General features: G+C 47.0%; 3 protein-coding genes across 3 annotated transcripts; all 3 read left to right on the forward strand.

Moving 5' to 3' along the window:
* Positions 1-1,400: 1,400 nt before the first annotated feature.
* LOC117845588 (peptidyl-prolyl cis-trans isomerase FKBP16-4, chloroplastic) lies at positions 1,401-4,492 on the forward strand. The gene is made up of 9 exons (XM_034726652.2): positions 1,401-1,652; positions 1,746-1,804; positions 1,929-1,984; positions 2,396-2,453; positions 3,046-3,120; positions 3,481-3,570; positions 3,975-4,052; positions 4,173-4,213; positions 4,295-4,492. The coding sequence occupies exons 1-9, from the start codon at positions 1,481-1,483 to the stop codon at positions 4,320-4,322; spliced, it is 657 nt and encodes a 218-aa protein (XP_034582543.1). The 5' UTR covers positions 1,401-1,480; the 3' UTR covers positions 4,323-4,492.
* A 155-nt stretch (positions 4,493-4,647) lies between these two features.
* LOC117845587 (uncharacterized) lies at positions 4,648-7,234 on the forward strand. Its single transcript, XM_034726651.2, has 3 exons — positions 4,648-4,863; positions 4,937-6,331; positions 6,459-7,234. Exons 2-3 carry the CDS (start codon positions 5,495-5,497, stop codon positions 7,080-7,082), a joined length of 1,461 nt encoding a protein of 486 aa, XP_034582542.1. The 5' UTR covers positions 4,648-4,863; positions 4,937-5,494; the 3' UTR covers positions 7,083-7,234.
* A 2,252-nt stretch (positions 7,235-9,486) lies between these two features.
* On the forward strand, positions 9,487-13,552 carry LOC117843055 (probable glycosyltransferase At5g03795). The gene is made up of 4 exons (XM_034723616.2): positions 9,487-10,454; positions 11,741-11,943; positions 12,065-12,413; positions 12,555-13,552. Exons 1-4 carry the CDS (start codon positions 9,978-9,980, stop codon positions 13,230-13,232), a joined length of 1,707 nt encoding a protein of 568 aa, XP_034579507.1. The 5' UTR covers positions 9,487-9,977; the 3' UTR covers positions 13,233-13,552.
* The last annotated feature ends 473 nt before the right edge of the window (positions 13,553-14,025 follow it).

Here is a 14,025-nt window from a genome sequence, read left to right on the forward strand (position 1 = left end):
GATAAGTGGTACTGATCATGGCTATATATCCTTCCGATTTAGAAAATGTTGGAGTTAACACATCATGAAAAATATCGTACACGTCGTAGTGGTAAAGAGTTGGATGATGTGATTGGTGGATGGGAAATAGTAAAATATGATATAGTAGGTTGTAGGTTGTAGATACGTAAGTCCTTTCATGTTGTTATTTGTTCATTACATGTTCTTTATGATCCTAATACTAAGTGCTTTGCAGCACGTCAATACCTACCTACTTTATGTACTCGACATTAAGCGAAAGAATCTTATTGTGGTTGACACTAAACGCATTCCCAATTATGCCACGGATGTACCATATAAACATTATGCGATATATATTGTAGGGTTTCACCTAAAATTTCAAACCGCATTTAGACAGCTTAAACCTGATTCATGGAAGGATGTTCACAAATAGGAATTTGAACGTGCGAAAGGGATTACGGATGACACCGATGGGTAACCAACTCTGACACACCTGCATTTTAAAGTGTCAATATCCTTTATTTTTTAAAATATATGTTTGTATATTTATATAGCTGACAATTCATCATACCACAGATTTTCATATGGATGGCTTATTCTACAGTACATAGCATGGTGGGATAGTCCTCGAAATGTGCACATCTATACAGTGAGTAAATATACTTTGTTGTACTTTTCTTTGTGATTTTACAATATACAATAAATCCCATCACACGAGAGCTAAACTTGAAGTAAGTACTCATCTTACGTACAGGATGCTGTTACGATGCGGCGCAACTTCTTCATCGATTTTTTGGCGCACAAAGCGAATGCATGGAGGACAAGACTACCGAGCATTGTGAAACATTATCTTTGGCGCATCACTGGTAAAGAAATAGGATAGATGAGGGTGGCCTTTGGATAACCTGTATTCGTACTTGTTCCACGTGATTATTGTCCTGCTGAATTCAATATTGAAGGTTGTTCAAGTCGCTATTAGAGCTTGCTAGAAACGAATACGATGTAAAAGTGATTAACTAAGTGACGAACTGCCATATATCATTTAGAATTAGTCACATGATTATTCTTTTGTAAGTTGAGATAAAGAGCATCCAAGCGTACTTATGCTTATGTACTCATTGCAAAGTTATTTTTTATTTCACATTGAGGGTATTTCGCAGGTGTTTGAGTTTGTAGAAGTAAATATTTCACAGATAATGTTTGATACTTCCGGACGAAATTTGTTTTTGCTACGCACGGGTACGATCTAGTATATATTTATTTTCAAAAAGAAAATCAAGAAACTGGATCATGCTTGGACTTGGCTGTACAGCCTGCTGCAGTGTGGCTGAAATTGAAGATTCTGATTTCTGCCGGTGGGAGCGACATCCTGAAACTGACAATTCCAGGATGGAAATTCAGAGGCCACGAGCACACGAGCCCAGCTGGAAAATACCAAATTTCAGAGTTCGCCGGCTCGCCGCTGCCGCCAGCCCGACCAATGGAGCTCACCGTCGTGCCCTCCATCTCCCTCTCCCCGCTCCGCGCCCTCCCTCTCCCCACCAGGAGGGTGGCGCGGCGGCCGGCCTTCGCCTGCCGCTGCAGCTGCTCCCCGGACGCGTCCCAAGGGGCCACCCGGCGGTGGTTCGCCTCCCTCCTCACCGCCGCCGCAGGTTCTTGATTGCTCTGCTCTGTTCTGCTCGGCGATTGTCTGGGATCGATTCGCCTGGGCCCTGCGTGTTCTGATCCTCTCTTTCTTGGCGAAGCGGTCGGAGTTGGCGTGGCCGGAGGGGAAGCCGGCGCGGTGTCCACCAGCAGGAGGGCGGTAAGGACCTGGCGACCTTGTACTCCACTACAGCATTTCTGTGTCAGGATTTGGTTGATCTTGTGAAATTGGGTTGAGATGTCTGTGCTTTGTTTTCGTGTGTTTGTGTTGGTTGAATGGGCAGCTCAGGGCGTCCAAGATTCCGGAGAGTGAGTTCACCAGCCTGCCCAATGGCCTCAAGTACGCGCTTGCTCCGATTCTACTTCATGTCGGTCTGATTTTGGGTGGATTTGGTTTTGTTTGTTCACGTATAAGCATGACCACACGTGCAATAATTAGTGCTCCAGTAATAAAGGCAACATTTTCTAGTACTTTTGGATGTTATGAAGAAGATAAGGATCGAGGCCTACTGATATTTTGTTTTTTATTTTTGGTTGGTGCATCTAAACTAGAATTAGACTGATACTGCACTGGGATCAATTTCCCGGTGTGGCATTCCACTGACGATGAAGATAGCTGTGTTCAAAATAGACCATTTCACGTGTGAAGTTCTCTATTCAGAGTTCAGACTTGTTCTGATCTTTTGACTGAATGCTGAAGCATGCTTTTCTGTTGCCTGAGTATGCACTAACTTGCCAAATTTCGGACCAGGTACTATGACATCAAGGTAGGAAGTGGGGCTAAAGCTGTTAAAGGATCCCGTGTCGCAGTAAGTACCACCACAATCTGGGTATCTTGGATCGAGCATAACATGGTATAACCATAATGGACAAATCATTGGCATATGCATTTGTACTGCAGTATGCTAATCATAGCTGGCACTGAACAGAATAATCCTAAGGAATAGAGGAAACGTGAGCCTGAGGTCTCTCGAGTCCTGACGCTAGGAAGTCTGAATTGTGCTCATTTGTTTTCTGATTGAGGACTAAATTTCATATCTAGAAGTTATTTCTTTCAGATGTGATTGTTGCTCTTGTTTCAAGCATGCTTACAAGACAATCTCTTGCTGTTTTATAATGTGCTCTTGTTTTGATAAATCACGCGAGTCAAATAATGGCTTGCTTGAGATAAGTTAGCATGCTATAACTAACTGACTGCTGAAAAGTGTGTGCTAAACTAGGAGGATTTTGATTTCAATTGAACTTTGAATGATTGTACATAACTAATGTTGTCATACATAACAATAACAAATCATGAACTACTTACATACAACCAATATGAATGCACCAGCTGCATTGTTATTACAGATCCACATTTTCATATTTTATTTTGTATAATGATCTATGCTTATGTTAGTTTAGGTACATTATGTGGCCAAGTGGAAGGGCATAACATTCATGACAAGCAGGCAGGGTCTCGGTGTTGGTGGTGGAACGGTAATGCTACGACATCTTCTGCCTCTTTCTCCATATAATTGCTACAAATCGTTCTCCATATAATTGCTACATAGCTTTCTTACATTGAAACCGTTATACTGAGCTAAATTTTCCTGACATATTATGAAATTCTGACATTCGAGAAGTTCCTTGCTCAATACATTTGTACAAATATCTCTAATTATTTCTTTGCTTATTTATCCTCACGAGTTGAGGTGATTGACAATGACAGTTTCTGTATAAAACAAAACCTGATTAATTTTCTGGTTTCGGTATTTATGGGGGTGATTATAATTGACAGTATCAGCTGTGATTATTTAATATGTACTGCCATTTACAAGTCTTAAAACTTATGTGCAGCCATACGGTTTTGATGTTGGCAATTCTGAGAGAGGCAATGTTTTAAAAGGACTGGATCTTGGGGTTGAGGGGATGAAAGTTGGAGGACAGGTCTGTCAATGCTAAGTTTTGATTTGGTTTGCATCTATGATCTACCTTTTCAAATTATAAAAAAAACATCGACTCTGTAGACAATTAATATATTGGCACTGACTCTATAAACTACTAGTATAACTGTCACTTGATCAGCTTATAAACCAGAATGAGGACAACTAAGTTCCCCATCATATAAACCTTTATCAAAGAACAATGGAATAGTTGTCCTAGAATCTGTCAATACAAGATTGTGCAAGTTATGTCATGCTTGAAAATAAAATATTGAATATCCACTTGTATTTCAAACAAAAGAAAAGATGCATAGAAAATGTTGATCTACCTCATTTATTTCATTCTTTTCAACAAACATATATGAAAATATTTAATAGCATTGGACAACATAATAATGAAATTGTCAGAGGTTGATCATCGTTCCTCCTGAACTGGCGTATGGAAAGAAAGGTGTCCAAGAAATTCCTCCAAATGCAACTATTGAGGTAGACTGTTATTTGTTTCCAAGTCATTTACAAACTCTGTCCTGTTCTTTGTCAGTTGCATCCCCTTGTTCTGTTTTGCCTTTTCTCCATCTATTTTTTTATGTTCTCTCTTTTCAACAGCTGGATGTTGAGCTACTATCAATCAAGCAGAGTCCATTCGGGTAAGCGAGATCAACCAGTTGTAACTGACATTCACCTTTTTTCTCCAACTGTCACTATAATATAAGCTTCCTTCTTTACAGGACTCCTGTGAAGATTGTCGAAGGATAACTGTGCATAGCTTTCTGAAGAGAATGGTACATATGTGTGTGGTCAGGAGAGTGTTGCTCCTGGAAAAAGGCTAGTTTACCAAAATATGCTGGTGGTATTGCATTGATAGTGGCATGTGCACTCGTGTAAGATTTTGAACTTTATTGAAATATAGAATTCTTTTCTGCTTACATGTGACGAAAATAAACAATATACTCCAATTTCTATATTATCTGTGCTTCTTAGGAAAATCCTTGTCGTAAAAATTAGGTGGAAAGAAAAGTATAAGTGGTTTCGTAGCTCATGAATAACAAATAAATTTGGGGTTTCCATGTGCAGTTTTGTGTTTGAGTAACTAAGAATGTACGTATGCAGTAGGGCCAACCCCTCCTGATTCCTAAAAAAAGAAAGTACATATGCATTTGTGCAAAAAGAAAAGAAATAAGAATACGTGAAGTGTAAAGAAAAAACCGAAAGGTAAGACCTAAATGGACTGTCTTCATCTAGCACACGCAAGCAAAAAGGTGGATTTTACCCAGCACGCAAACCTGCCTTATCTGTGGTGAGTTCCTCTACTTTCTGTATAAGCATGCCCCTTTCCACCTATTTTATCACTAATTCTTCTCCATAATCAGCCATAACCACAAGGAGGGAAGCCTTGACTGGTAGAAAAGGTTCCATGCTGCCAGCAGATGATCCTTGGGCCTTGGCAATGTTAAAAAATAAAAGCAGGGAAGCCTTTGCATCTTCTGCATGCAAAGTTTATGCTTTCTTCTCTTAATCAAGTAACGGAATAATACTAATCTTTCTCTGAAAGATAAAGATGAGTTCCAAGTTGTTTAAAACTCTAGCTGTTAGTCATTATCCCAGAGGTATATTTATGTGAAACAAGATAAAATGGTACTCCCTCCGTCCCAAATTACTATCCGTCCCAAAATGAATAGTAATTTGGGACGGAGGGAGTATGTAAGAGCCCCTAACATATGCATTTGTTTATTCAAACAAGAACTTTTGTGTGTTCTTCACCAAAAGATAGCTGTTAGCGCAAAATCTTTGGATGGTTCAGTACCTGAACAAACTTGGCATAGTTTAGCCCTGAAGGCAAAGCAATGTAGGAACAGCTTTGGGTTGGCATACATATAGTAGTTAAAAGGTTATTCAACTGAGACTGAAGGAATGATGAAATCTTTTCAATGGAAAGCAACAAAGCTGAGGGGATCACGAATCTCCTTCTGAAGATAGTTTTTCCATTAGCTTTTCCTCTGGCTGGTGCTTTTATCTGTGACCTGATAACAAGTAGGGCAAATAGGCACAGTAGTTTCACAGACTCATCCGAGAGTTCATTCCAATTGGACCAATCATTGGGTTCAATCTGCAACGAAGAGGAGGAAGAAGAAATGGAGTCAACTCGTCGCGCGTCGCGGAGGTTGGCGCGAACAGGGAGTGCCTGCAGCACTGCAGGTAGACTTGTGATCAGTGAACTTGCAAGACAGGCTTCGAATGCTGAAGAAGTCATGGTGGTAGAAGCCACTGAAAATTCGTCAGAAGCTGCAGCCAACAAGCAGCTCCAGGATGATCAGAGAATGGCCGCCAACGAGATTGCGAGCCTGAAGCTCATGGTGTCAGCCCTTGAAGACCGAGCTTGCAGCATGGAGGCGCAGTTCAACGAGTACTGCGACATGAAGGAGCAGGAGTCGGCGTACCAGAAGATGCAGATCATGTGCCTGGGCATGAAGCTGGAGCTGCTGGAGTCTCAGAACCAGCGGCTCGAAGCGGCTGCTGTGGAGATCCGTGCAGCTGCCGAAGAGTTTGCTGCCATGAAAGGCAAGCTCGACATGCTGCAGAGCAAGTTCAAGAAGATCACGAAGAGAAGCAAGCAGGATTCGGATGCTTTTGGTGAGAAGATCCTGGCTCTTAATGTCAAACAGTCCCAGATGGCGAGAAGGTGCGAGGAGTTTGAGCAAGCCATGGAAGAGATGAAGCAGCTGACGTTGCAGCTGCAGGAGCAAAAGGCGGCAGCAAACAATGAGGTAATTCATCGACGATCAAATGATCCTTTTGGCTTCATCTTTGCATTTTTGTTTGATCTGCGATTAGAGCTGCGATCAGGCGATGTATTTGATCAGCGTGTTCTCCTTTTCTGCAATTGCATTTCAGAACGTGGAGGTGGTCGTGGAGAGAAGCTTGCGGAACCTGTCGAGCGGCAGGGACCTGGTGGACGGGCTGGAGGCGCTCCGGGACCGGTGGGCCACGGGCATGGAGGAGATGATCTACCTGGGCTGGATCACAGCGTGGCTGCAGCACGACCTCATGCTCATCGACGACGACGACGATGGCAGCACGGTGCTCGGTGGCAGCACCTACGACGGCGGTGAAGACGTCGGCGCCGTACTCGGTGGCAGCGCCTACGACGACGACGATGACCGGAAGCGGAAAGGTGTGCACCCGCCGGAGGATGAGAAGAAGAAGGGGGAGACGATGGTGGCCGCGGCGGCGCCGAGCAACGAGGTGGAGCTGTGCAAGGCGGGCTCCGTGTCGTCGTCCGGGTCGTCGTCGGGCCCGCGCCGCAGCGTGGAGGTGGAGCCGCCGGCGTCGTCGTGCTTGGGGTTCGCGGCGGCGGGCGGGTGTAGCAGCAGCAGCAGGGGCGGCGGCGGCGGGTGGAGCATCGGGCGGCCGAGGCTGCTCCGGAAGCTGCGCGGGTGGGCCGCCGCCGGCGGGAAGGCCGGCGACAGAGGAGGCAAGGCGCGGTGCAGGATCGCGGGGCCGTGCTGTCAGAAGTAAATAAAATAAACAATTACAGCCATCGATCTGTGTATACTCCTATTTGCTTGTGAAAATTTGAGAATGGAATGTACTATATTCTTTGAGAATAGGGGGAAAGAAAGAGAATTGCATGTGACTGGGAGAGGAAAAAAAATGTTTGATTAGCGTGAGTTGTACGTGTGCGTTGAAGATTATTGGTTTGTTCGGGAGTCGGGAGAACGAAGGAATACGCTGTGTTCATGTGCTTAGCGCTAACAATTTGTTCGCTTCAACTTATCAGCCGACTTATCAGTCACCGAACAATATTTTTCTATCACAACAAATCAGCCGTTTCAGCTTTTCAAATCCAACCGAATAAAAGTTCTCTTCACATGCTTTGAATAAGAGTTCTTGCGTTCACGGGGATTGCAGCCAGGATAACGTGCATGGAGAAAGTAGCTTATGTATTTCTTTTGTCGTTCGTGGATCGAGCACGTTTTGTTTTTGCTGCAAGCTAGCTAATGTGCGTCCTGAGTCCAAAACACTCTCCCCATTTTATATACGCGGGTGGTTTTTGAGGATTTTGTATCTTTCAAAACGTTCTTTTAACTTGGCAACGAATTGAATAATATGAAACATGGATCAAGATAGATCTTGCTAGATCGTCGTAAAATTAAATCTATAATGTTTAATCTTTCGCACATTTTAAATTCGGAGCGCCTATGGGTAATATTAATTGTTTTCTCAGATTAATTGCAATGACATGTCACTCTAATTTATTTCTCCTTCCAAATTACTTGATCTTAGTTATTTCTCCTTCCAAATTATTTTATTAGGATTCGTGACAGGACATAGGAGGGCTGTACTTGAACCCTTGAATTTATTACATCGATTTCCTGAAAAAAGGAATAAACTGTATACTATGGGCAAAATCAGAATATACTTATCTTCGCGCATGTTGGACCAAAAATGCGTACGCCAGGGAGACCCGTATGACCACCACCAATACTTATTCTACAATCATTTGCTGTGCGTGCGCCACGGCGTCAAGCGGAGACGGGAACAGTCGTCGGCTTCCCTGGCGCGGCGCCACGGCAGCGCCGGCAGATTCGCCGCGTGTAGCCTCCCTTGCGCTTTGGCGGACGCGAAAGCAGATGCGTGCGGTGCATTGAACTCGCCGTGACTCCCCTCTGCTGCCGAGATCGACCGATCGAGAGGCGAGCGATAGGCACGCATTGAAGACGCGCATGTGTCGACGCCGCCGCGCCCCTCGTCTCCGCTCCCCTCCACGTGTCCTCCAGCGCCCGCCTCGCCAGTCGCCGCCGGACACGGCGGCGGCCCAGCTCCGGCCCCCTTCGCCTCGCTTGCTTCTCTTTTCCCGGCTGCTGGCAGGCAGCATGGCTGCATGGCGGAGGAGGCTGGGCGGGGCAGCCTGGCACGTAGCTACAGGGAGGGGGGGCAGGGGAGCACGAGTCCAAGATCTCGCCTCAGGATTGATGATGCATCAGGGCGCGGAGGTGTGGACGTGCGGTTAATTTTGCGCGCAGGTCCCCAACCTTATCGCTTGTTCAATTCCGCCCTGCCGGGCCGGCGCCGTCGCGCACTGCACATGCGGATTGCGGCAGGGCCGCAGGCAAGTCTTACTTGCAACTTTTGTTTTTGGCGAAACAATATTATAAAACTGCCAAAATGTTACGGTCTTCTCCTCCTTAAGGCCGTACGTCGAGTATCGTTCCAGTATTTGTCAAAGCATTAGGTCTCAAATTCGTGCTTTCTACTGCTTGTTTAGAAATCGAGGTCCCTGTTCATTTCAAAAAAAAAAATTAAGAAAGAAAAAGAAATCGAGGTCTCTGTACCAGTCGCCTTGACGAGAAAGCTAAGGTACTCCCTCCGTTTTCAATGACGTAGGTTATTTTGGTTTGTTTTCTATATATGTATCTAGACATAACTCTATATTTAGATGCATTGCAAAATTTATATATCTAGAAAAATTTAAATAATTTATTTGTAATTTATGTATCTAGAAATGTTAAAATGATTTATATTTTGAAATGAAAGGAGGCGGCGCTTAGTTCTCTTGCAGCCGCTGAACGTGAACAAGTGCCAACTCTATACAATTTGATTTGAGAAAGAGATTAGCTTGTATGTTTGAGTGTACACGTATGATGCGACTTTAATTTGTGTACGCTTTGCGTATGGGTTAGTGAGCACACTTATTAGTAAGATTCTATTGAGAAGTATGGCTCAAGGTTTTACGGTGTCATGGCGTATTTGAGAAAGAAAAAAAGTCTAAATTACCCTCTAAACCATTTTTTCAATTTACTCCCACTACTATGTTGTTAATTGGTACAATTTAACACTTAACAAAATTTATACTTTTTGTTCCTTTATGCACAAGTAGAGTTCTTAATTTAAAATTTGTTGGATGATAGTATACATCTAAATTGAAACCAACGTTATTGACATACTCCCTTCTTTTATATAACGTCTGATACACTCGACGTATACACAGCTTATATCAGTACTCCTCGAGGACTCGAAATGAAAACTTGAGAAACCAAGGAACCTAACTGCAATATCCCCTCGTTTGACCAAAGTACTACTGTGTTCATCGATCCTGTGGGTCCCAGCCCCTCCTTCCATGTAGTATTTCCTACTCGTACCAACCTTTCTTTCCTCCGTCGCCATCATCAGCGAACGCAACTCGCACACACATGCCTTTCTTCCTCGCCATGGCAAGCATCGCCGCAGCATCTCGCCATCGGCGCACAAGAGCATAGCCGCGCGCCGCCACCGGCCTCATATGAACATGTCCTAAGCTTGCCGCCGCATGCAACCGCACCTCGCAAGCCACGGCGAGAAGCTCTGGTCTTGCAGCTAGCTTGTGATGGCGGCATCGTCCTTGCCTTGACACCCAGGCCAAATTAACCAGCCATGCGAGCCACCGTCCCCACCACCTCCGCGGCTGCTTGCTTGCCGTGCTCGCACGGCCATGGCCGCGGCAGCGCGGCCGCCGCCGCCTACGCCGTGGCGGCGTGCCTTGTGGCGGTGACCTTCTTGGCGCTGGCTGCCTTGGACCCCAGGACGCAAGCTTCCTGGTTCCTGTCTTCTTCCTCCTCCTCCTCCTCCTCTCTCTCCTCTTTCACATCGTTGCAGCCGAGCGGAGGTGGCGGTGGCGCCGAGCACCTCCTGGTCACCTCCAGCTCGTACTCCGACGGCGGCGACGGCGGCCGCAGGAACAGCACCGGCAAGGAGGTGCACGAGGAGTTGCAGGTACAGGGTGGTGGTGATGACCTCCTGCTGTCCTTCGCCAACTCCAACTCCGGCCATGACGTGCCTCAGCTCTCCGTCACGCCGCCGGCTGCACCGGAACCGAAACCGGCGCCGGCTCCAGCTCCAGCTCCAGCTCCGGTATGCAGCTCGGCTACCCTTTTTAATGGTGCTGTTTATTATTTCTAGGACTGCAAAATCTCTGTTCAGGATGCCCGTGAATCAGAACTGAACTTGTAAAGCAATTTTTATTGTTGCTAGCCTAACATGGATGCCAAAATTCACTGGCAATTTGCACACGTACGTGGACGTTTACGGCGCACATCTAGTGTATGAGTACTCTCATCATGCCACCTTTTGGCCAGAGCACTTGGTGTAAACTTTTTTTGTGCTGCCTAGTAGTTCACCGTCGAATTCATCATGAGTAGATTTTTCTGACAACAATCCAATGATGCTACAACTATTCGTGTGTTACACCGTGGAATTCACCTTAGATCGAACGGTGGAGATCACGCGCCAATGAGGAAATCAATTAATTACTATTTACATTAGCACAATCAAACCCCTGCATCAGATTTACCAAATAGAAAAAAAAACACGGCATCTTGGTCAGTGACGCGTGGCTGTCCTCCGTGTCCCATAAAGAAAATGTGCATCATTTTCTTGGAGAAGGCAGGGTGGTTCTTGGCTTGCCAGCGACAATTTAAGGTGCAAGGAAAGACAGAGCCGTCCCTTTCGCCGAATTGTCTTGTGTGTGTATGGACTATGGAGTCTTGGCTCATCCTAAACTTTCAGAATCATCCGCAGGAGAATAAACAGACCTGCTTGAACTTTGCAATTAATTAGAGAATGAACATTGTGTAGCTGAATTAGTACAGTATGTTGCTTGTGCAGTTGAAGCTGTTCAGTAATTAGTATGAGCAACTTCCGACGACCTGTTTTAATTGCGTAATTGGTTTCTGAATTTTGCAATGTCTTCTGTTGCCAGTTCCTGAGAAAGGAAGCTAGTTTTTGATGTTTCTGACTTTCTGTCAAAAGTTGGTGGCAACTTCTAGCTGCAGATACGCGTCTGAATTTGCATTTTGGGACAATGGTTGGTGTCCACCACTTGTGACTAAATCTGGAGCATCATCATGTAACCTCCGCAAGCTTCTCAGCATGCGGGCGGGGCGAAAATTTGTAGGCTGGCTCGCAATTGGTTTCTGAACTGGTTTCTGAATTTGCAACTGTCTTTCGCTGTCAGTTCCTGAGAAAGGAAGTTAGCTTTTGATGTTTCTGTCAAAAACTTAAGTGCTAGCTGCAAATACACCTCTGAAATTGCATTTTGCGACAATGATAGCTGTCCACCCATTGTGACTAAATCTGGAGCATCATCATCATGTAACCTCTGCAAGCTTCTCAGGATGCGGGCGATTTTTGTGTTGCAGGAAAGTTCGGATGAGGTGATCCAAGCCACGCCACAGTTGCCGAGGAGAAGGGATGTAAAATTGGAGCGATTGGAGCTTGGTCTGGCCAAAGCTCGGTCAGCGATAATGGAAGGTATCCGGAACAAGGACAATAGACCTCCGTTGGCTGACAAAGATTACGTGCCAATGGGACCGATCTACAGGAATGCCTATGCATTTCACAAGTACATAATTCTCCAGCTGAAACTTCATTGTAGTTAGTCCAGAACAGATACCTGCTTGTTTATGCAGGCAAAATTTGCAGCGTGTCTGAATTTTCTGAACTTCCCTTTGCTGTCTGCGCAGGAGTTACCTGGAAATGGAGAAGCTGTTCAAGGTCTACGTGTACGAAGAAGGCGAGCCACCGGTGTTCCACGATGGGCCGTGCCGTAGCATATACTCGACGGAGGGCAGGTTCATCTACTCCATGGAGATGGAGAGCCGGCTGCGGACCAGGGATCCGGACCTCGCCCACGCCTTCTTCCTGCCCTTCAGCGTCGTCAAGATGGTGAAGATGATCTACGAGCCCAACTCGCACGACATGGGCCCGCTCAAGCGCACCGTCTCCGACTACATCGGCGTGCTGTCCACCAAGTACCCCTACTGGAACCGCAGCCTCGGCGCCGATCACTTCATGCTCTCCTGCCATGACTGGGTAAGCATCTAGCTTCTACAAATTGAATGATTTGTCGTTAAGATTTTGAAATGTCTATGTTTTGCAAACTGTAGACCGTTGTTTTTTGCCTTGCATTTGAGGAATTTTAGCCGAACGGTACAAATTTGAATTTGGTGTCAGGGGCCTTATGTGTCGTCGGCGAATGGTCACCTCTTCGGCAACTCCATCCGGGTGCTGTGCAACGCCAACACGTCGGAGGGCTTCAACCCGTCCAAGGACGTGTCCCTGCCGGAGATCAACCTCCGTAGCGACGTCGTGGACCGGCAGGTGGGCGGGCCCTCGGCGTCGCGCCGCCCGATCCTGGCCTTCTTCGCCGGCGGCAACCACGGCCCGGTCCGTCCGGCGCTGCTGGCGCACTGGAAGGGGAAGGGCGACCCCGACGTGCAGGTGAGCGAGTACCTGCCCCGCGGCGTGTCGTACACGGACATGATGCGGCGGAGCCGCTTCTGCCTGTGCCCCGGCGGGTACGAGGTGGCGTCGCCGCGGCTGGCGGAGGCCATCTACCTCGAGTGCGTGCCGGTGGTGATTGACGACGGCGAGTACGCGCTGCCGTTCGCCGACGTGCTCAACTGGGACGCGTTCGCCGTGCGGCTCCCCACCGCCGACATCCCGCGGCTGAGGGAGGTGCTCTCCGCCGTGTCGCCGCGGCAGTACATCCGGATGCAGCGGCGGGTGCGGGCGGTGCGGCGGCACTTCATGGTGCACGGCGGCGCGCCGCGGCGGTACGACGCGTTCCACATGATCCTGCACTCGGTCTGGCTCCGCAGGCTCAACGTCAGGATCGCCGCGCAGGGGTGATCGATCTCTCCCGGAGCGGAGCGTGCCACATAGGAGTACTGATTAACAGAGGACGCGGTCTGAATTTCTCAACTGTGATGGAGAGTGAGTTGTGTGTGTTGGTGTACATTTTGACAGGGATTTGGAGGAATCTTGGAACTTTGATTTTGGAAAGGAAATTAATGGTGTGCAACCTGCACACAAACTAGGGATGTTGAACTGTATAGAGAATCAGTGAAAAGGGCTGATGTAGAGCTATCCTTTCTTGTAAGTCGTTAGTCAGAATCCCATAGTCTGAATGTTTGCTTCAGACTTCAATAAATTTCTGCATAATTTTCCAACGATACGAGTAAACATTCATCATCTAAAAAGTTTTGAAGTAGTATAATACTGTACTTTTATATAGGGACGACCGACATTTGAAGGGTTGAAGGGATGGGCCAACCTTGATTAACCACCGAACGGTATTTTTCTCTTAATAAATCTGCCGTTTCAGTCAGCCGAAAGGAGAATGGACCGAAGAGAGGTCAAAAGGTCGTGTGGCCCACCTGGTCAGCCTCACAAATCCGAGCAACCTCCGTGTCTCACACGCGGGTCCCACCATCGTCCGCACGCCTCCCCTCTTTATCACGCCCCCTCTCCCTTCACCGATTCGCACCACCGGTCCACCACCGAAATCCGGGACGGCCGATTCCGGCGCCGGCCGATTCCACCGCCGTGTCGCACCCCAGCCGCCGCCGGCCGATCCCACCGCCGTGTCGCACCCCAGCTGCCGCCGCCCCCAGTATCCCTCTAGGCCCGCCGTCCCCCAAAC

Source organism: Setaria viridis, chromosome 2, assembly GCF_005286985.2.
Source record: "Setaria viridis chromosome 2, Setaria_viridis_v4.0, whole genome shotgun sequence".
Lineage (NCBI taxonomy): Eukaryota > Viridiplantae > Streptophyta > Magnoliopsida > Poales > Poaceae > Setaria > Setaria viridis.

Coding starts and splice junctions, on each gene's coding strand:
- LOC117845588 (XM_034726652.2), top strand. CDS start 1,481: ATGGAGCTCACCGTCGTGCCCTCCATCTCCCTCTCCCCGCTCCGCGCC. Junction 2,454..3,045: donor TTAAAGGATCCCGTGTCGCA/GTAAGTACCACC, acceptor ATGTTAGTTTAG/GTACATTATGTGGCCAAGTG. Junction 3,571..3,974: donor GGATGAAAGTTGGAGGACAG/GTCTGTCAATGC, acceptor TGAAATTGTCAG/AGGTTGATCATCGTTCCTCC.
- LOC117845587 (XM_034726651.2), top strand. CDS start 5,495: ATGGAAAGCAACAAAGCTGAGGGGATCACGAATCTCCTTCTGAAGATA. Junction 6,332..6,458: donor AGGCGGCAGCAAACAATGAG/GTAATTCATCGA, acceptor ATTGCATTTCAG/AACGTGGAGGTGGTCGTGGA.
- LOC117843055 (XM_034723616.2), top strand. CDS start 9,978: ATGCGAGCCACCGTCCCCACCACCTCCGCGGCTGCTTGCTTGCCGTGC. Junction 10,455..11,740: donor CAGCTCCAGCTCCAGCTCCG/GTATGCAGCTCG, acceptor TTTGTGTTGCAG/GAAAGTTCGGATGAGGTGAT. Junction 11,944..12,064: donor AATGCCTATGCATTTCACAA/GTACATAATTCT, acceptor CTGTCTGCGCAG/GAGTTACCTGGAAATGGAGA.